General features: G+C 29.1%; 4 protein-coding genes across 4 annotated transcripts; all 4 read right to left on the bottom strand.

The window, feature by feature from the left end:
- Nucleotides 1-476: 476 nt before the first annotated feature.
- On the bottom strand, nucleotides 477-1,861 carry LOC125862748 (cell wall / vacuolar inhibitor of fructosidase 1-like). Its single transcript, XM_049542885.1, has 2 exons — nucleotides 1,454-1,861; nucleotides 477-798 (listed from the first exon to the last, which is right to left on the bottom strand). The coding sequence occupies exons 1-2, from the start codon at nucleotides 1,748-1,750 to the stop codon at nucleotides 589-591; spliced, it is 507 nt and encodes a 168-aa protein (XP_049398842.1). The 5' UTR covers nucleotides 1,751-1,861; the 3' UTR covers nucleotides 477-588.
- A 1,191-nt stretch (nucleotides 1,862-3,052) lies between these two features.
- On the bottom strand, nucleotides 3,053-4,651 carry LOC125862643 (cell wall / vacuolar inhibitor of fructosidase 1-like). The gene is made up of 2 exons (XM_049542761.1): nucleotides 4,255-4,651; nucleotides 3,053-3,274 (listed from the first exon to the last, which is right to left on the bottom strand). The coding sequence occupies exons 1-2, from the start codon at nucleotides 4,549-4,551 to the stop codon at nucleotides 3,056-3,058; spliced, it is 516 nt and encodes a 171-aa protein (XP_049398718.1). The 5' UTR covers nucleotides 4,552-4,651; the 3' UTR covers nucleotides 3,053-3,055.
- A 6,558-nt stretch (nucleotides 4,652-11,209) lies between these two features.
- On the bottom strand, nucleotides 11,210-12,159 carry LOC125862644 (cell wall / vacuolar inhibitor of fructosidase 1-like). The gene has a single exon (XM_049542762.1). It carries the CDS (start codon nucleotides 12,053-12,055, stop codon nucleotides 11,516-11,518), a length of 540 nt encoding a protein of 179 aa, XP_049398719.1. The 5' UTR covers nucleotides 12,056-12,159; the 3' UTR covers nucleotides 11,210-11,515.
- A 6,721-nt stretch (nucleotides 12,160-18,880) lies between these two features.
- Nucleotides 18,881-22,788, bottom strand: LOC125863211 (nuclear poly(A) polymerase 3-like). Its single transcript, XM_049543382.1, has 10 exons — nucleotides 22,531-22,788; nucleotides 21,911-21,988; nucleotides 21,394-21,501; nucleotides 21,230-21,292; nucleotides 20,968-21,129; nucleotides 20,735-20,848; nucleotides 20,425-20,487; nucleotides 20,017-20,322; nucleotides 19,757-19,921; nucleotides 18,881-19,499 (listed from the first exon to the last, which is right to left on the bottom strand). Exons 1-10 carry the CDS (start codon nucleotides 22,747-22,749, stop codon nucleotides 19,095-19,097), a joined length of 1,683 nt encoding a protein of 560 aa, XP_049399339.1. The 5' UTR covers nucleotides 22,750-22,788; the 3' UTR covers nucleotides 18,881-19,094.
- Nucleotides 22,789-23,403: the final 615 nt, after the last annotated feature.

Here is a 23,403-nt window from a genome sequence, read left to right on the forward strand (position 1 = left end):
ATATATATATATATATATATAGTATGAAGTATGATGATGATATATAGTAAGTTGGTAGTCCAAGGGAACCACCACTTATATAGTACGAAGTATGATGATGATGAAGTATGATGTTGATATATAGTAATTAAAAAAATAATAATAAAATAGATAGAAGTAGAATAGAAAAGAAAGAAATAGAAAATATTATATAAAAGAAAGAAATATTAATAGAAAGAAATAGAAAGTAGAAATAGAAAATATTATATAAAAGAAAGAAATATTAATAGAAAGAAATAGAAAGTAGAAATAGAAAAAATTACATAAAAGAAAGAAATATTAATTAGCGCCACGTGGCAATTTTTGATTGGTTTGGTGGTAGTTGAGGAACCACCACTTCTAAAGTATGATGATATACACACATAATTTATTGTCAAACAAAAAATTTAAATCATATAATCAATAACACTTAAAATTTATCAATGCTTATACACAACACAATTTTTTCGTAACTAATTTATTATAATTATTAAGAGGGGTACATTACACATGTCAATAATTTTATGATGGACACATGTAACATAACGTAACGTAACGTAACATGACACATCACAATAAATTTCTTATAATAGCTCTATTAATATCAGAAAGATCATGAACATCTACGTTTAATTTAGAAAGTGGTGGAGATTTAGACTTGAAATTATCTTCACATTCTTGTGCATCTCCAGAAGTACCTACCATTGCATCTTCTGCAAATTTTGGATCACCTTTTGTTAATGCTTCTATTGCTTCTGGTATACTTACTGTTAAAATTACCTGTTTTTGAAATCATATAACAAAATATTCAACATCTGATATTCGAGAAAAATGACATATTTCTATATTTACAGAATCAATCTATCAAGTATAGTTTTTTTAAAATTATTACACAATTAATATTTTCTCAGAATTACGTGAAACGCCATTTATTTGGAATCAGAATAAATGTAAGAATATCATTTATTATGAAAGGTTATATTAAAGAAGTAATGAGCTTTTTGGGGCTTGAAAAATATGTGATTAAGCTTAAAATACATTTAAAATAAAGTTAAACTACTTGAAGTATAGTAATTAACCTTTTTTTAGTTAAAAGAACTAATAAGAAAATAGTATCACACAAACTTCAATGTTGAGGCAAAGCAAAGGAGATAGAATCAACTGACATCTCTTCATCAGAAAATTATAAAATTACCATACATTTGAAATCCTTTCGACCTCTTCCTATATTTTTGTGCTTATAAACAAAACGATAATACTTTCTCCATTTTGTAGCTAGTGTTACAGTCTTAAGATGTCATATAAAAAGTTGAAAATAATGAGTTTTCAAGAAGGAAAAGAACATATTTCAAACGGGCCAAAAAGGAAAAGAGACATTCGTTATATTATTAAACGAACTAAAAGAAAAAGTAAGACAGATAAATCGAAATGTTACCTTATATGAAAATGCACATTCCTTTAAGGGATGTATCCAAGCTTGAGGAGGATTAGAATGCCTAAGATTTGAAATAATACTAAAAGCTTGATTAGCTTTAGATTTAATAGCATCAACCATAATTAATGCCAGTGTTTTAATATCTCCTGCTGTTTCACTTCTTTTGTCTAATGAGAAAGTTTTCACACACAAATCATAATTTGGTGTATTTTTGCATGTTGTTTCTACTAGATTATTAATCCCATTTGTTACTAACACTAAAGTAAGAAACATCACTAGGAAAATTAAAATTTTCATTTTCAAAGAAAATTAGTTACTAAATGAGGATTATTTTTTTGTATATATGGAGAAAATTGAAGTTGGAGTGTGTTTTTGTAAGAGAGTTTGTGTTTTATATAGCGGATAAATAGACAGATTGGATCGAATTTGAATAGATTGAAAATAGAATCAATGTGAATAGATTGAAAATGGATTGTAAGGTAAATTATCCATATAAATATGGATAACAATGAATTTGGATCTGTTTTTTTGCTACAAATTATATTTATACCATTGAAGTACATGATATATTTTAGATATAAAATATATATTCATATTTAGTAAATAATAGTATTATTTTTTTAACAAATACTCCCAATATAATAATTTATACCATGTATATCTATCCCATCAATTTATACTAAAAATAATAATAATCTATTTTTTAAAAAATAAATTATTAGGTGGAAACCGAGAAGTAGGAAGATTTTCCGTTTAAATTGGCTTTACTTACACTAACATAAATTTAAATTAATCGAGTTAGTATATTTGAAATACATAGTTATTTACTATATTTCAATTTATCTATCTTACTTTATTTTAGTTTGTTTTTTTAATTTTTTTAACAACTCTTTGATTCTAATTTTCCATACATATAGCATATTTAATATTTAGATCATATGATCAAATGATTGATACATTCTACATATATATCTTTAATATAATCATAAGATTCAAAAGTATTCTTATTTCCTTAAATTCTATATCAAATCAGACAATTAAATCGAAAAGAGTATCAAAGTTATAGTAGAATAGATATCCTTAATATAACCATAAGATTGAAAAATATTTCTTATTTTCTTAAATTCTATATCAAATTAAAACTAGATAAATAAATAAAATCGAAAAGACTACCAAAGTTATATAGTTAGCATAAAGCTTTATCATTAATATAAAGATAAGATTCAAAAATATTTTTAATTTTCTTAAATTCTATATCAAATCAAATCAATATTGAAAATATCACAAGTTTATATAGTAATAGAGACTTATCTACAAGGGGACAAACATATATTGGATAAGAGTATTACACTTGTACAAATATTCATGATACATTTTTCTTCTAATAATTAAGAGGGCTCTTTACACATGTCACTAATTTATGAAATGAAAAAGAGTAGACACCTAACACTTAAAAAAAAAAAAGTTTGGGGCAGGAAAAAGGGAAATGGACATGAGATTATGACATGACGAGTCGAACTCTCATCAGCAAGATAATAATTCAGACAATCTATCAATTAAGTTACTAAAATTTACCGATACGTAACATCATGACATGACATATCACAATAAATTTCTTACAATAGCTCTACCAACATCAGAAAGTTCATGAACGTCTATATTTAATTTAGAAAGTGGTGAATATTTAATAGTTATAGCTTTAAAATATTCTTCACATTCTTGTGCATCACCAGAAGAACCAACCATTCCATCTTCTGCAAATTTTGGATCACCTTTTGTTAATGCTTCTATTGCTTCTGGCATACTTGCTGTTAAAATTACCTGTTTTTGAAACCATATAATAAAATTCAACATGTCATTGATAGTCTTTCAGTTTCAATTTACGTGACATTATATTTTTATTAATTTATTTAGATGACACAATTTCTAATTAACTTTATGCCTTTTATTTTACCCTTAATAATATACTCAAGCTAGCTACTCGCATCTTATGGTAGGTGATCTAAAATTAAAAGATTCAAAAAAATTTATAACCACATAATATGTATTTTTTTTCTTTTTCAATTATATAAGATTATTTAACTAGATTCAAATTCAAATATTTATCAAGAAAGATTTTTAAAATTTGTAATAAATTTGGATAGTTATGTGATTGTAAAATATTCTATCGAGGATAAAAAAGAAAAATAAAATAAAATTACTTTTAATTATAGAAAAGTGACTTTTTTTAAAACGGACAAAATAGAAGTAAGAGAAGTGTGTTACGTAAAGGAAATAACATGTTTAAGATCAAAATTCAAAAGTTTTATTTCTTTTTTTAATCTATATAAGTTAAATTATGTCACATAAGCAAAAGCCAACAAAGCAAAAAGAACACTTTCTACGTTTTATTCAATTTAATCAGACATTATTATTATATTATTTTTTTATAAGACGTTTAATACTTATATTAAAAAATTAAAAATAAAGTTTCTTTTAATTAGATGTTAAGATTAAGCAAAATTTTCACTAAAGAAGTAAGATAAACATAACTCCTTATTCAGAGTCGAAATTTTTACTTAAAAAGATAAGATAAACAAATTGAAACAAAAAAACTAACATAGCTCCTTATTCATCAGAGTCTAAATTTTCACTAAGCAACAAGTAAGATAGGGTAAAACTTTTCAGAGAAAAAAAGTAAGACTAACGAATTGAAATAGAAAAGACAAACATAACTCCTTATTCATCAGAGTCGAAAATCGAAATTTTTACTTAAAAAAAATAGGATAAACAAGTTGAAACACGCAAACGAATAACATTACCTTATATGAAAAGGCACAATTCTTCAAAGGATCTTTCCAAGCTTGAGGAGGATTAGAATGCCTAAGCTTTGAAATAGTATTAGCAGCTTGATTAGCTTTAGATTTAATAGCATCAACCATAATTAATGCTAATGTTGTAATATCTCCTGCTGTTTGACTTCTTTTGTCTAAAGACAAAGTTTTCACACACAAATTATAATTTGGTGTGTTCTTGCATGTTGTTTCTACTAGATTGTTATTCCCTTTTGTTACTATCAACATAGCTAGAAACATCATTAGGAAAAGCAAAATTTTCATTTTGATATTTTTGGGAAAATTAAGAACTAAATGTGGATTTTTCTTGTATGTTAGTATAGTGTGTGTGTATGTGTTTTATATAGTAAATGGATGGATTCAATTGCGTGTTAATCATCTCTTGCTTTGTGTTTTCAGTGGGGTTTGTTTGGGCTTGGTGGGGATTTGGGATGGGTAAAGGCGGAGTCAGAATTTTCATTAAGATTCATTCAAAACATGACATACGAAGATATCAAAGGGAGTTCAATATATATATATATATATATATATATAGTAATTTTCTGTCGAATGAATTCATAAATCCCTACTAGCTTCGCCCTTGACCACAATGTTATGAATACTTATAAGTAAACTTTAAATAATTAAAATTTATGTCTGATGGTCAGATAAGGTGTTATCTAATCTATTGTCTATTAGAAATAACTTTGCAGAACTTATAATTAATTGAACAAGTTTATTATCTTGAAATATTCTGAACATCTGCTTTATAAGTAGAAAGATCAATTTATATTTATAACTTATATTTGATGGGCGATAAAAGCTTTATCTAACAATTTTTTAAAATTGAAATGAGTTTGTTAAACGAGATAAAAAAAATTCTAGATCACTTCTTTTTAAGGCTATTTGTGAACTCAGTCCAACTAAAATAGATTGAATTAATAAATAAACGAAAAAATAAGCCATTCAAATTTTAAAAAATGTTATAATTTTATTAGATAATTTTATCACTCTTAATACTAATCATATTATTTAATACATAAATGATTAAGTTTCTAACCAACAACCAAATGAGCCTTAGATCATTAAATCATACTACTCATCATTCTAATAAGATAAGACTTTGGAACTACCAAAATGTACACAAACCAAAAAGCATTATTGGACCTTCCTTTTTACACTTTGGAAAAAGGCAAGCATGTTTTGTGAGGTATCATATGAGTAACAATTTTTGGAAGTTTTTCAGCTTAGAAACGTAATCGTTTTATGATATCAATGAATAAAAAATTAGTCAAAAAGAATTGAAAAATTTCTTCAAATATATTCCATATATATTAAAATAGAAAGATGAATAGCTTTATATTTATATGCGTTTTTGAATTTAATGATAATATAGCCTAAAAGATGAATTTTTGTATAATAATTGTATTAATATATAAATATAAATACAATTGTAATGTTATTAATGTAATTTTTCATAATTGTTAGAGATAAGGGTTCCTTTCATTATCCTTGTGAAAGTGGAATGCATCACTTTATTATGCCTTTCTCTTATCTCTTTCTTTTTGGGTTGATTCCTTGGAACCTTTGCATGATTGATTTCAGATCGGAGTATTAATTACGAATTTAATAATTTTGATTTAAATTTATATTTTTTTTAAAAAAATTATTGAATATTCATACATTGTTGTAATTAGAATTAATAATCCAAAATGACTAAAATTCGAAATTCGTAAACTTTAAATTCTGATTCCACCTCGACTGATCACCTTTTTACTTGTTTGATTGGATGATATTATCAGATCATTGAGTGATGCAATATACATCTAGTGGTTGATAAAATTGCACAACATTATTGGTGTGTATTTCTTGAAGGCGAATCTAGAAATCTAATTTTGAGATCATTATAAAAATTTCTAAACTTTATTTTTCCTAACATATATATACATATTATCATTTATTATGTATGATTATAGATGAATTATATATAAACTATATATTTATTTGCGATTATTTTTAATTTAAATGATTGGACAAACGACTATTTAGGTTATAAGTTCCTCTACAAAAAAAACATACATTTACCTTGGTGATATCATTTCATTATCTTATTTTACTTTCATGATGTAATTTCATTATCTTGAAGTTGTTGTGGCACAATTATGACTTAAAAGCATTTTGCACTATGTCTACTTTTTGACATTTTTGCACTATATCTTTTATTATCTACTAATTAATTTACTATCTTAGCCAAGTTCAAAACATATATATTCCTTCCTTCATAATTAGAAGTCTCAAATTAAAATCGTTTTTGACAATAAAAAGCAACATTTGGATAGCGTCGTCACCAAAAATGAATTTTGTAACGTGCGTTTCAAATTTAATTTAACATCAATATCAAACACCAAACATAAAATCAATACTTTCTCCGTCCCATTTTATGTGATACTTTTCGGATTTCTAGATTCAAACAAGTCTAACTTTGATCGTAAATTTTTCATAGATCTTTTAAACATTTTGAATTATCAATTATTGTGACTTATAGTACTTTTTACATAGTTTACAATTATATATAAATTTTATTTCAAAAAAATTAAAGATTTCATGCGCAAATTTCCGATCAAACTTAAATTATTTGACTCTCGAAAAATGAAAAGTGCCACATAAATTGGGACGGAGTAGTTTTTTTCAAAATACACCAATGTACCACTAGTGTCCTTTTCATGATTATAAAACATAAAATATTACTCATTAAATAAATAACAATACTCTGTTTTCTTTACCCCACGCCCCATGTGATGAGAGCTGCGCAATTTGTCTAAAAGTGGCCATTGGTTTGTTTTATAAAAAAAGAAATTCAATATTTGCCAAAAATGAAAAAAATGAAAAAAAAAAAAAACAGACTCAAATTTTGTGGTTATTAATTCTTTGAAATTTGAAGTCTAAAAAGAGATTCTTTGAAACTTATTCTATACAAAATTTGAAGTCCAACCAGAGTTAAAAGTATAATAAAAAAGGATTTGAAACCTATTTGACGTAAATTTAAATTAATCAAAATTACAATATAAATATAGAACATCACAACAAAAAGAAACAACTCAATATACAAACATCTTCCGTTCACGTAGAGTTTAAGAAAGGACCGCATTTCGAGAGAAGTCCATATTTATGTTGTATATATATATAAGGGCCCACATAAGTGAGGGATAACAGAAAATAGGACAGGTGGACATATTATCCACCAAAGTGATTGAATCAGCATTTCTAGCAGCATCCACTGACAAATAACTATTTGGTTTGGCACTTCTCAATCCGAATCCATTTTAAAGCTTGATTAATTTAAATTTTAAAAAATTATTATAAAGAGCGTTAAAGACGATTTCATTTTTAAATCTTGAATTCAAGATACTTGGTTAAGAATAAAATATCTTAGATCAGTACTTGTTAACTATCATAAGCATAACTTGTGTTAATAAGAGGATAGAACGTGCAACATGATGCACTAAAACTTTTGCTATGTTCGAGATTCGAAGAAGGATCGGACCACAGCGGTATATTTATGTTGTATCTAAGTTTTTGCTTTTAATGAGTCTCTAAAAGTCTAATGGTTCAACAAGTATGAGTATTCATGAATTGTGGGCTTCCTTGTTCTATTGGGCTGTGAATTGTTTTTGGGCTTCAATTTACATAGCCCACTAAACTTATTCTTTAGTTAGTGATTATAAAGGGTAAACTACATAAATCCCACTAGTTTATGTCCTAATTATTAGAATTCATGATAGTTTCAAAAATTACTTCTTGTACCATATTTCTTCCTTTAGATACATGTATCATTACTTGTCAGATACATGTATCCAACAATTTTAAAAATCAAGATACATGTTTAATTAATTCACATGGACAATTAATTAATTCTGGAAATATTAATCAAATTCCTTAATATAAATCAAGGAGTGTATCTTAGTTTAATTAATTTCATTTTATTACTCTTTATAATAATAAATTCATTAATATTATTATTAATAAAAGACAAAAACATGTATATCTTGGTTATGAAATTTGATTAATTTCAACTTATTACTCTTAAAATAATAAATTCATTAATTTTGATGTATTTATTATCAATATATAATGTATCCAATAAAATAAACACTTAGATAAATTAGTGTACGATATCTAGTATTAATTCATGTATCTATTTATATGATCTAATATTAAATTCATGTATCTATTTTCATACGTTATATCCAACAACATGTATCTCGAATACATATTGATAAGGAGATACATTTAATAATGTGTATCTAAATATGAAATGTAACTGAAACAAATGAATTTAGGAACAAATCACGATTGTAGAGTATTTGTTTATCATTAATTAAAAAAAATCAAAATTAATACCCAAGAAAGATTAGATACATGCATACTTAATAAGATACACTGATAAAACTAGATACATATAATCACAAAAATTATGTGTCAGATACATCGATAATTTATCGAAGTTGCTCATTGCTCGCTGCGATTAGATCTGACGGACCTCCACCAGATCTACCGAAAAATCAACATAAGCACTCCTCCAATTGAGCCTTTCGACCTCCAAATCGCCTCCGACGTCGATGCAATCTCCAGATAGTAACAATTTGAAACGAAAGGCTATAGATTAATTATATGAATATGCATTGATACATTTAGTTTAAGGAAGGTAAGAAGCAAAAAATTGATGAACAACTTGTACATAACTTCTGGTTGGTGGCTGCAGACACATTTTAGGAGTAAAAATATTGACTAATCGTTAAGTAGTAGGGGTGGGGGGAGATATTGATAGGGTTGGAGATTGGTTGTTATTAAAACACTAATTGTGGATTTTAAATATAAAGATAATTAATCAATCCTAATTTTAAGGGATGTGGGTATCTTTTATTGTATCTTAAAAAATATATGGTATAAAATATTTAAAATGGTAATATATGTAATTGTTTGAAAGTAAAGGTAAAATGAGTATATATGGTAGTGATGTATGTCTAGTTAGGTAGTTTTTTCAATTATAAATGGGTGGGAGATATCGTAAATTAGTTCGCAGGTATATATCGCGATAAGCCCTCTGTCTTATTATATATGTTGTGCCAACTTTTATCATGTTTGAACGATTGTTGGCCATTAAATCCATTTATTTGCAATATTCATCCCGCCCCGTAAGTTAGCACAAAATCTTAGCTCAAAATATAATTTCTAAAGTACTGGAGAGACTCAAATATAGTCAAGTAAGAGGATGAACTGAAAAGTATTATTTACATTGCATAGGGATTTACAAGTTTATACATTTTGGAGCTTTTTCAGATATGCGGTGTCTAATGTTTTATATAGCTGATATTCAGATATACATATAAGACTGAAGTTCAGTCATTTTTGTGTTCAACTATTTTTCTCGAAGGCTTGTGATACTCCCATGTTTGAAGTTGTTTCAAAATGAATAAATATACAATTTTTTTTGAAAAAAATAAATATATATAAAATAGCAGTGTCCAAATAATAAAATATTCATAAATTTTCAAGGAAATATAAATATCTACCTTGTGGAGCTTTATATTATACATTTTAGTTAAAAGATAAGAATATGCTCTATTTTTTTAATATTATATTTTTAATCTTATTCTCACTTCATCTTTTTGATGAGATAGTGGGTTACAGAGTTTCACTCATCTTTAATGAAAATGACAAATTAGCTTTTCTTCTAGCTTTTCATATTATAAATACCCTTAAAAGCATCATTACCATAATTACTAAATAAAATATCTAAACACACTATCATTAATATTAATTTATTTAGTCAAATAAAACTAGTTATAAATAACACTGAGCTATTCTTCACTTCCACTTTATAAAAAGTCCTAAAGGAGGTTAAAAAAATAAAGGCACTTATATTCCTTAATGCTTTATTCTCCCAACCACTCTAATATAACTTTTTTTTAATATATATAATTATCTCAATCAACTCGTATGCACTTCAATTATTTCACGAAAAAAACAACAAACTCAAAGTTATCTTTGAAGAAAATAAGATGAAGATCAATTTAATTATATTTTAATGACAAGCAGATATGTGATACCATAATTTTTGTTGATAGATCAGCTTAACCGCGATATCAAAATAATTTTTAAGCATTTAAGGATTGTGTGGTCTAGTGACCGATAAAGTGAGTTCAAATAAAAATTGATTCAAGTTGTGATGACAAGTATGGGCAACCATAATAATTTGTTGATAATTAGTTCTCATGACATTCAATATCAAAACAATTCTAAACCCTCTAAAATTGTGGTTTAACGATCAATAAAGTAAATTATACGGATGACATTGATTTAAGTCTTGATGACAAGTATAGGCTAACATAATTTTCTTGTTGATAGATTAGTGCCTGATTGTGACATTTGACATCAGAATAAATTTTAAGCACCTCAAGATTGTGGCCTAACAATTGATAAAAGTGAACTAAATGAATATCGGTTCAAGTCTTGATGACTAATACATGATTTTTTGTTGTTCATTGATTAGAATCCTAAAAGTGTGATTTAACGATTAATAAAGTGAGTTAAAATAACAAGCGATTTAAGTCTTGAAGACAAACATATGTTAATAGAATTTTTGTTGATAGATTAGTTCTCAATTGTGACATTCACACTATTATCTTTGGGAGACATCTTATTAACTTGAAATGACAAAGAAAGCATATATTCAATATTTATATTGAGAAATTGAAAACGTATAATTTTTACATTAAAAAAATATACATGATGTCGAAAATAATATTATTTTTTTTCTTTAAAGAAAAATAAAAGATAAGTGACAGCAAACTTATCACCTAATAGAATGCTTGCTTTGTGTGGACGCACCAACCAACCAACCTCGTATCATTATATCAAATAAAAATTAAAACACTGAGGATTTATATAAAATATAATTCAATGCATCTAGCCAAACTAGCTTAAACACAATTTACATTATTTTCTACATATATATAATGTTGGATTAATTCTCAATCCTTTATATACAAACACACACAATAAACAAAATACTGGAATATAAAGTTATACATATATATATAAAATAAAATAAAAAACTAGTATAGGAAGATGACTAGAAAATTATAACCCGGCCCTTATAATCTGACCCTTCTTCAAACCTCGTATATATGACGAGAGCTTTGTGCACTGAACTGCAAATTAGACCCCCAAACTTTTTGTTCACCCTTCATAATAACATTCTAATTATGGATTTAGCAACTTTTGATAGTTCAATTATTTCCCTACTCAAATTAGAAATTGGAAAATCCAATTTATTATAATAATTAAAACTATACTCACAAGTTTGTGCTTCTACAACAACATCATCCATACCATCTTCAGCAAATTTAGGGACACCCTTCTTTAAGGCTTCAACGGCTACCGTTACATCGGCTCGTAGGACGGCATTATACGCCACGTAACACTGGCTAAGTGGGGCCCGCCACTCAGGGTTCGATTTCTCTAGCTCTTTTATTTTTTCCATTATTTCTATGGACTTTGATTTCACCGCGTCCACCATGATGAGGCCTAGGGTGGTGATGGCATCATCACCCTCAATCTCATTACTACGTGGATCGGATTGTAGGGTGGTGAGACATAGGGAGTAATATGGGGTCTCCCTACACGTTGCGTGTATGAGATTATAATTATTGTTGTTGTTGTTGTTGTTATCGTTGTTGAGTGCCAAATTGGTGATTAGCATCAATATGGGGAATAAATTTCTCATTTTTTTAATTTCTTTTTTTTGAGAATGGAAGAAATGAGAAGTTGATGAAGGAATATATATAAGAAAAAGCTAATGGAATATTATTAAAGGTGTTTGATTTTGTTTAGATTATAACTAAAGCAATTGTCTTGACATATATATAGGGAAGGAAAGCGACCAAAGCAATTGTGTGATCCAACTACCGAACGATCTAGTGCAATAGATGGAGCGGCTTCTTTTTTAATTAGTGTTTTAAGTTCAAGCAATGAGTATGGATTTTTTTTTGTAGGAAGCACTTTCCCCCTAATAGGGCCCTACGTAGTGCAAATTTAGAATAATCGGACTCTAATACAGATACCAGACATTGAATGATAAAACAAAACAAAAAGTGTGAACTCAAAAGTGTGTGGTAAAAACTTATTGTACCAAGTGTTCACATCAGACTAGAGGTGGTTATGATACGGTAGATACTGAATCACTATATTAACATTGAATATTTGATATCATAATTTTGGTATTATGGTATTTATATGTATTTTAAACTTTTTTTTTTTTGGTATTAGGTACAGTATTAAGTCAAAATAACGAATACCAAAATATGTAGTGTATGTTGTTGTTGTTATTATTATTATTATTATTATACTAGAAAATATATAAAATATTACATTGGAACTTTGACTACTTTATCTTAATTGATTATTTTTTGTGTAATTGATTAATGAAGGAAATTACTTGTACTTTCTTTAAATATTTCTATAGCGAAGTGTTTGAATGATATAATTGAGACGTTTTTTTTAATTAAAGCCAATATCATAAACAAAGTATGACTATCAATTTACTGTACCACAAAATATCGAAATCAAACTTAAAAATATTGAATTAATTGATATAATAATGGAATAATTTTTTGAAAAATCAAAATTACCGATCCAAGATTTCTAATACCATATCATGCTAGCTCACCCCTACACCAGACGAGGTAAATGAAAATTATAATATATATCAAGCAGTAATCATACGATTAAGCAATATAAGAGTGTATATTAATTTAAGGGGAAAAAGATAAATATACCCCTGAACTATCGTAAATGGTATGCAGATACCCTCCGTCATACTTTTGGGACATTGGTGCCCTTGGCGTCCAAAAACTAGAGCATATATGCCCTTCACTCTAACGGAAGACTAAATAGGGACACGTGGCACAACCTTATCCGTCGATCCGATATTTAATAAATGTTAGATGGTGGGTAAGATTATGACACGTGTATGTCTATTAGTATAAAGGGTATATATGCTCTAGTTTTTGGACGGCAGGGGTACCAATATCCCAAAAGTATGACGAAGGATATCCGCATATCATTTAATATAGTTCAAGGTATATTTGTCCTTTTCCCTTAATTTTATCATGATCAAGCAATTGATTATATTTTATTTATTTATTTTTGTCTTACTTGAAATTTTATTCCCAATTTGGAATCACTATGAAGAGTTTTATTCCTACACGTCTCTGTATTTAGGGCAAAGTTGGTTTAATTAACGTAGTATACAACTTTTATTAAGTAGCTTATGTTATGACTTGGTCTCTCTATTCTTAATTTTGGTTCGAGTTAGAATTTTGAGAATATGAAATTTTTTTTATCCGAAAAAAGTTTAACCCCTTAGTGGTATATCAAGAGAAATATTTAGATTAATCGAATCACAATAAATTAATCCCAAATTGCTAAAATTGAAAAAGTATCCAAAAATCAATAACGACTTCATGAATCACCATTAAAAGGTGCAAGTCAAATGTTTAGATTTTCTCTATTCTTAATTAAAGATTTGAATTCAAAGTTTGGGAACGAGAAATTTCTAAGTAGAGAATGTGTTTTACACTTTAGTACTTATTAGTTTATTCGGTTCAAATTTTAATTAATCAGATCAGTAAAATGTAGATATCAAACATCAAATCAATCAAAACAATACCCAAAAATCAATTTGATGCTCCCTACAACTCAATCTCATTACATGGACGAAGCTAGTATTTCAGTTTTATATATATATATATATATATATATATCTTATTAATTTAAAAATCAGTACCTATAGATGACAAAAATCATGAATCCATCAACTTTATATTTTGACTCTGTAGATTATTTTTTATTTTTTTTTAATGATAATTGATTGCACAACTATGTCAAGTTGGATCAAATTGAGGAATTCTATTTTTATTTTAGTATGAAAATATTGCTTAATAGACAATAAGTCAATACTACATGAAAACATGGTTTCCTCATTATACAGTATACACACTTTGAAATAAACGTTTTTTTGTACTCAATTTAAATCAAATCATTTTGAAATTCTCCTCTTTTGGGTATTTTGCAAATGTTTATATTAAATCAATAATTGTATCATAGATATTTTTATAAATATTATTATTATTAAATCTTAATTACTTTAGTACATATTATCATCTTATTTTATCACTTAATCATGATAAACTAAGCATACTAAATTAAGTTAATAGTTTAAATAATGAAAAATAAAATATAATAAATTCGTAAAAACTCTTTATTGGGCTAACATATATAATAAGTTAAATTAGTTTTACTAATTTCATAAAAAAAGAAAGTGATACATAACCATATTTGGTAACCAAAGTTCATAGTACGTATTATTCGTTTTGGTCTAACGTGCCTTATTGTTATTGATTTTCGTATTATTGAGTCCAAAAGCATGTGTATGATGTGAACTTGTGTTATCTTTTATAATATTCTTTACTTTTCTCTCCCTATTCGACGTGGAATTCATTACCGCTTCTTTAGAAACTTGTCAACCTAGAAGTCTATCAGTTCTTCTCTGGACCCGTCCTCTGTCATGGACATCACATATAAACGTTATTTGTTTAGCGTTAGTTGATTTCCCAATTGCGACGTTAGCTACTTGTCGTGCCAACTAACAAAAGCTTTTGGACCGTCAATTAATTGTTTTAATTAATTACGTTCCTAATCAAATCATTAATAAACAAACCACCGCTTGTTTTTTTGTCACCAAATATTGTAATTCCCTCATAGTTTTTCCCTTCTTTTTTCTCTATTTTGAATAACCACAACCAATAGAATTAATCACTCAACCAATAGTTTTTGGACGGCAGGGGCACGAATGTCCAAAAAGTATGACGGAGGGTATCTGCATACCATTTACTATAATTCGGGGGTATATTTGTCCTTTTTCCCATAATAAATTAAAAGTAGGGTTAATATGGTCTCTTGCTTATTAATCAATTCTGATTTTAATTCTTGCGATATTTGACTAAGCACTTTTCGCCTAGAAATGTATATCCTTTATGAATAATCAAATATTTTAGAATTATTAAAGATAAAAGAGGGTATGTTTTGATTTGTTTTTTTATCTTTTATTATCCTCTCTAATAATTACTGTATTTTATTTTCACTAACTCCACTAATTTAACTAATTACATTAATCACTCAACCAATAGAATTAATTAAATTTAAAAATTGGTACGATATTGAATATAATATTGGTAATGTTTGGAAATAGCAAAGCATATCTAAAATATATAAAATTTGCTAGATAGTTGACATGCTGTAAAGGTTAGTTATCTGAATTAGTCGGGCTCAAATAAATATTAGACATCGATGATAAATTTTAAGAAAACAATTAAAAAGATTAGTTACGAAAAAAATATATTAAAAAATTACTAGATGTTTTGATGTAGATGAGTGATGACAACATTTAGAAGAGTCCTTTGAGAAAAATAAAATTAACAAGAGTTGATTGAAGTTGTCCAAGGATTAATTAAATTAATCACAATTAATAATGACATTTTAATTTTTAATAGTGCCTTAGTTATTAGTAATTGTAAACAAATTGCCTTAATGAAAAATATCTTACTTAATTAAATTAATCACAATTAATAATGCAACTTGTTTACTTTAAGTAAAAATAATTATATCATCTCACGACTTATATGGCATCTTTTCAAAGTACTTGGCTCCATATTCATATTGGGATCCGACTCAATTCATATTTACACCGAGAAATCCTAAGTGCTCTATAACAAAGTTGGTTTTATGCCCAAAGCTTGAACTAGAGATTTTTAGACTGTTTTACCTATAAATAAATCACTTTTGATGATCAATGATGCTGGACTTTTTAAAATGATTTGTAATAAAGATTATTTCATATCCAAAGCTTGAACTCGAGATCTTTAGACTCTTTTACTATAAATCTAAGTAATCCACTTTTGACGGTTGATGTTGTCCAACAGTTATTCTCTTCGTGTCCAAAATACACTAATCTTATTGATTTGATTTCACTTGAGCCATAGACTTTTTGACTATATACTAAATGTCTCTATCATATACATTAAGCCATAGACTTTTTGACTATATACTATAACTCCGTTCTTTTTTAGTTTCTCACTCGGTGTCGAGAATTCACATTGAAGCTTTAACTAAATTCGAATCGCGCACTGCAGGACCCATTCGGGAGTGGTACTCCCAACAAGATTTTTTTCATAGTCAGGACTCAAAACCGAGACCTCTGGTTAAGGGTGAAGCGCACCACAACCCATTGGTTATAACTCCCTTTATATTCATGATATGACACTTACATTTTGGTGTAGAACATTTGTCTAGTTACATTTTAATTAAACACTAATAAATCACAATCATCACATCATAACTCACGTATTCATTTTGTCTTTCGATTTAACCTTTTCAATTAAAAGGAAGAAAAACTACAGGGTACTAGAAGAAAGAGAGGCGTGGTATGAAAGAAATATTTTTCAAAAAACATTTTTCTGAAAAAAAAAAAGGTATTTCCCCCCTTTAATGATTTTTCGGTATTTGGTCACCAGAAAATGATTTATTTTCTAAAAAAATATCTTCCTTCGTACCAAACAACCATCCATTAATACAAGAATTAATCAGCCAATATTGCTAAAAATCAGAAAATAGTAAATAAATAATCAAGGAACTATTTAAAAAAAATAAAAAATCAAACAAGGATAAGAAGAATAATACGAGTCCGGAGCCAAAAGAGCCAAAAAAATTGCCAAAGATGCAAAAAGGGAACATCATATTTTTTTAAAACCAAAAGGAGTGATTTTCCTCTGACACATATTAACGCCGTTTACTCTGTTAAAAATAAAATCGCGGCCAGGACTGCAATTTTTGTCCAATTTTTTTTTCCACTAAAATCGTTGGCACAGCAGCGATTTTTTAACTCTAATTTTTTTTCCTCCAACTAATATCACTGCTATGGTAGCATTTTCATAGAAAAAAAATTTGGCAGCTTTTTTGTAAAAACTTGTTTTTGGAAAATCGCTGTCTTGGCAGCGTTTTCCTTAATTTTATTTTTTTTTGAAAATCTTTTCTTATTTTTTTTTTAAGTTTTATAACAGAGCAATCATTTTAAAAAAAAATTGTTGACAGGGAGCCTGATTCCACCCAAAATTTTGGACTTGACGTAGAAATCATCAAAATGAGGCACGAACTTTAATCGGTGTCGAATTAGGCTGCCTTTTCAGCGATTTTTGTTAAAAAAATTATTTTTTAATAAAAACGTTGCCTTGTTTTCAAAACGGAATTTTTTTTTTAAGAAAAACGATTTTAAGAAAAAATAAAAATTGAAGAGAAACGAATTTAAAAAAAAAATAAAAATTTAACTAAAAAGCTGCTAAGGCAGGAATTTTCAGCCATTTGGCAGCTTTTTTATAAAAAATATATATATATCTTGAAAATCGCTGTCTTGACAGCGATTTTGGTGGAATTAATTTTTTTTAAAAAAAAAATTGGCAGCGATTTTGATAGAAATATTCTTTTATTTTATTTTATTTTTTGAAATTTCTGTCAACTAGTCAACATCTGATTGTAAATTTTTATTTTGTTTTATAAAATCGCTGCCCGTGCAACGATTTTGGAGAAACTAGTTTTTTTTTTCTGGCAGCGATTTTGTTAGAAATATTCTTTTGATTATTTTTTTTAAAATTTCTATCAACTAGTCAGCATCTAATTGTAATTTTTTTTTTTTAAATCACTTGGTGGATTTTCAAAATCAGATGTTTACTAGTTGACAGAAATTTCAAAATAAAAATAAAAATAATAGAATATTTCTACCAAAATCGTTGCCTTGACAGCGATTTTTTTTTAAAAAAAAAACTAGTTCCACCGAAATCTCTCAAGATATATATATATATATTTTTTATAAAAAAGCTGCCAAATGACTGAAAATTCCTGTCTTGGCAGCTTTTTAGTTAAATTTTTATTTTTTTTAAAATTCGTTTCTCTTCAATTTTTATTTTTTCTTAAAATTGTTTTTCTTAATTTTTTTTCCGTTTTGAAAACAAGACAACATTTTTATTAAAAAATAATTTTTTTAACAAAAATCACTGAAAAAGCAGCCTAATTCGACACCGATTAAAGTTTGTACCTCATTTTGATGATTTCTACGTCGAGTCCAAAATTTTGGGTGAAATTAGGCTCCCTGTCAGCAATTTTTTTTAAAAATGATTGTTCTTTCATAAAACTTAAAAAAAAAATTAAGAAAAGATTTTCAAAAAAAGAAATTAAGGAAAACGCTTCCAAGGCAGCGATTTAAAAAAAAAAAAGCTTTTACAAAAAAGCTGCCAAATTTTTTTTTTCTATGAAAACACATCGCTCCAATAGGAGTGATTTTGCCCTTTTGGTTTTAAAAAAATATGATGAGTCCTTTCGGAATTTTTGGCAATTTTTTTTGCCCTTTTGGCTCCGGACTCAGAATAATACTCCCCTTTTCATTACATCAATATTCAATTTTTCTTTACATTCTCTTCCATCAATTAATTAAATAGCAAAAAGAAAAAAACAGTATTTGTGAGGATCAAAAGTTACAAAATTAATACAATACAATGCAAATGTACAAAGTTTCTTCATGTTCTCTATATGTGTGTGATCAACAAATATGTTCAAGTGTCAACTCTGTATTTACTAGAAATATTCTTGTTATTGCTTCGACTCAGTATTTCCCAAATGGTGGATCCCGCTCTAATATCTCCGAGTAATACAACAGCCTATCCCCCAGCACTAGGGAACTCGGGATTTTCGTTTGTAGGCATGTAATCACCAGCAGATTCAGCACAATGAGGTTTATACTTAGGCTGTGGAGGAGTTTTTTTTCGATTGCCATCAACAACCCTCCAGCATGTCTTAGAGTTCTTTCGTTCGAGAGCAGTAAGCTGATCACCTTTTTTAGGCAACTGATATGGTTTCACAATCGATAACTTCATCGTTCCAGTTGAGACTTGATTCAATCCGTGATCGATGCTCTTCAGAAAGTATTCTTCCACGAGTTCAGCGTTTATTAGATCAGCTCTACCAGTTGGTAATCCCCAGTAAAAGATGACATTAGGCTCTGATGCATCTGTGTCAACATATTCAGTTGGATTCGGGTCACAAAAACCCAATAACTCCTCCAACTGCACGGAATGAAAGAAAATCTAGTTACGAAAGAACTAAAAATACAATGCTACTTCTCGTAGACAAGAACACAGAACAAACATGACTGAAATGTCGTATACAGGAACAAGTTTGTCTCCAATTCTCACTGGTATATAAGATTTTAGTACCTACTCGGTTCAGTAAACCGTACTAGCCAATATGCCGATGCAATAAGCTAAACTACTGATGATACCTTTACTAAAACAGAGAAAACAGGTCTGCAGCAGGGACATACCTTGACCAGTAAGCAGCGAAAACGTGACTTGACCCAACCTACCCAGTCTCCTAGCTCATCTTTGTCACAAGCGGAAAGGAAAATTTTAACAAATAGTCCATATTTTCTTGCATAAGGAAAAGGCTCAAAAAGGATATTCCAATCAAAATCTGGGCTTAACATATCCTGCAAGTAAATTACATACAGTGAGCGATACGGAAAAAAATAACCACTAAAGAGGACTAAGGAAATGACAGGATATATTCGAAATTATCATATACCTTAGTCAACATATGTCCTCTTAGGAACTCTGTCCTGATTTTATAGAATGTGCTTCGGGTAATGTTGGAATGACAAAATTCATACGGGCTACATGGTAACTGGATTGGCATCCACGAAACCTTATCATGAGTCGGGATGAATGGCCTAACTATTTGGTCTTGCAGAATTACGGGAGTTGGCCAAGGCCACAAAGCAAATGTCTTGAACAGAAGTAAAATGAGTGCGCTTAAGCTGGCACTTGGATGCCTTTGGCAAATAAATGCTGAAAGCACGGCCAAGTGAATTCCTCCGAAGAATCCAAGCAACTGAAGGTTATCGCATGATTAGATTTGACTCGAGGCAAGAAAAGAAAATGAAATGATTGCATGAAATATAGAAGGAGGAGAGCGAGTTCATGAATCTCTTACATTTGCATAAACTCCACGTCTTTTAGCCCATAATTTGATGCAACGCAGCACTGCTTGGAATACCTGTAGCAAATTAACCAAGAATGTAATACACGGAAACTCTCACACTAAGTCAAAACTAAGGGATCCCCATCAAGCATGCTACGCCAAACCATGCTATTTTTATCAACTACTTCCTCCGTTTGAATTTGGTTGTCTTACTTTCCTTTTTCTCTTTCCTTTTTTAGACTTTCTTAAACTCCGTGTCAAGTCAAAACCAGACAAACAAATTGAAACGGAAGGAGTAATACAAATTGACATCATTACTTACCTCTATGTTTGGCACAAGATGAAGAATGCTCCTATTGGCACGCACACCAGACAAACTTTTCCAGCTTGTGTCGTCAATATTCTTAAGGAAGAATGGATTAAATACGTCCACATTCTAGATGTAAAGAGAAAATCAATTAGATACAGTAATCGTATAGTATCTGTAAAGGAAGAAATTTAGCAGTTTTGGTTAACGAGGTCTCTTTCACTTGAACTATAGTCATTTTAACTCACCTCGGGGATAGATATTACTTTGAGTCGTGCATAGGGAAGATCAATGGATATCCCATCAAATTTGAATCGCATCAGAGGAACTTTTGCGTCCTTGACACAGTGGATTTCTGATACTTCGGGACTGCTTGCAAGCATGTTATGCAGAACGATGAAAAAGTCTTCCTACACGAGGCACAACGAGATACACATGACAAGTAGCATTATAGGCATTGCACAACCTCATTTTAGAATTAAAGAAGCTAAAAGCGGAAACAAGACTCACAGCTATAGTGGCAAAGTAAGGACCAACACACAAAGCATCAATATCTGACTCTGAATTATAAACCTGCAGAAACAAGCGGAACAGCTCTTATGCTGCAACAAATTGTCGAAACAAAAAAAAAAGAAAAGGGAAAACCAAAGGAGAGCTTATGAAATTAGACTTACTCCTAGACCATACGATCCATATGTCAATATTGTCCCAGAGGCAAACTTAAGGTACTTTTTTGGAAGACCTCGTTGGTAAGTCACCGTTTTAACCCATTCCACTACTATCTGCAAAATAATAACGAATAAATAATGTGATTGAAAAGCTTTCATAGCTCACTGGAATCTCGAATGAAATCATATAATTAACGTAATGGAAATTGGCCCCGACATAAAACATAAAGATTGACAAGTAACTGGCAATTCTCATTTTTCCGAGTTTTTTTACTTCACATTGAACCAAATTACATAATCAATTAAGAACTATAACTTGTTAGCATGTCAGCAGTTGCAGAGCCAGAATTTTCACTAAGGGGTTCAATATACGAAGAAGTAAACACGCAACGAACCAAAAGGGGGGGGTTCAACCATGTATCAACAATGTAATTTTCCGTAAAACAGACATTCCATTCATACAAAAGAGCAAAAAATGTATATCAAATACATATATATCTAAATTATGCTTTAAAAAAGGAACCTTTTTGAGCTTGTCAATAGCATTTCTCCTCTTCATTTCCTCTTCTCCACAAGGCACTAAACCCTCATTTACCATCACCTTCAAAATACAATTAACACCACATTAATCATTAAACAACACAAATTAACTACTCGAACTTTCACCTTATTGGTCAGGATTCGATTCTCCACCTCGTAATTCCCCCTTCCCCTACCCCAAATTAAAAAAAAAAAGAACACCCCCAAACAATAGAATCTCACTAGCTCAACTAACCGAACTTACACCTTATTGGTCAGGATTCGATTCCCCACCTCGTAATTCCCCCTTTCCCCTACCCCAATTATTTTTTTTTAAAAAAAGAACAGCCCCAAACAATAGAATCTCACTAGCTCGACTACCTAAACTTTCACCTTATTGGTCTGGATTCAATTCCCCACCTCGTAATTTCCCCTTTCCCTACCCCAATTTTTTTTTTAAAAAAAGAACAGCCCCAAACAATAGAATCTCACTAACTTGACTACCTCAACTTTCACCTTATTGGTCAGGATTCGATTCTCCACCTCGTAATTTTCCCCCAAATTGAAAAAAAAGAAAGAGACCCAAATATTCACATAACAAATACATATTACTACTACTACTACCTGAAGCAGGGACATTGATCTTTCGATTTCCATCATCAAAATCACATCTGGGTTTGGTGGAAAACCCAGAAATATTTGTGGGTTTTGATTGAAATCCCTAAATTGGGTAATATTAGAGTTTGCCAACCCAATTTGTGTTGTGGGTCGGCATGATAAAGGATGATTAACAGCTCCAATAAGATCAATAATGAATTGGGTTTCAAAATTATTAAATTCCATGCACAAATTGAAGAATCAAAGAGAATCCTGAGAATTCTAAAGGGATTCTCAAGAATCTAGAAAGTTACAATGAAAGGATCTCCAACTATTCAGGAACTAACCAACTATAATGACGGGTAATAACGACTTGTTTGGTTTACGTATTATTTTTTTTTTGGTTCGGAGCCGACTAAATCCGAATTCACACCCACAAGCAGTGGCGGGGCCACCCTATTATGATCCGAACCCCCTTCGGCGGAAAATTATATGATTTATACATGGTTAAAATAATTTTTTAAATATATATAGTAGATGTCGAACCCCCTTCGGCTATTTCGTGTGTCTATTTTTTTTTAGATGTTGAATCCCTTTATTGAAAATTCTGGCTCCGTCACTACCCACAAGTTTTATATTGGGGGCAAGTGCTCCCTAACAAAAGTCGGAAGTCCCACATTTGGGTAAAATGCTCCCTAACAAAGGCGATTCCGTACTTAGAGAAACACGAACACGAAAACTCTATTATGTTATTAGCTATTTGTGTTTGGTTTTCATTTTTTTTTAGTAAATAAGCATGCATGCATGCATAAAGGAGTATATAATAGCATTTTGATATACATTTTATTTTATGAGGATATAAGGTAACATAAAATTGGACGATTGGTAAAATATTTTATA

This window comes from Solanum stenotomum, chromosome 4, assembly GCF_019186545.1.
Source record: "Solanum stenotomum isolate F172 chromosome 4, ASM1918654v1, whole genome shotgun sequence".
NCBI lineage: Eukaryota > Viridiplantae > Streptophyta > Magnoliopsida > Solanales > Solanaceae > Solanum > Solanum stenotomum.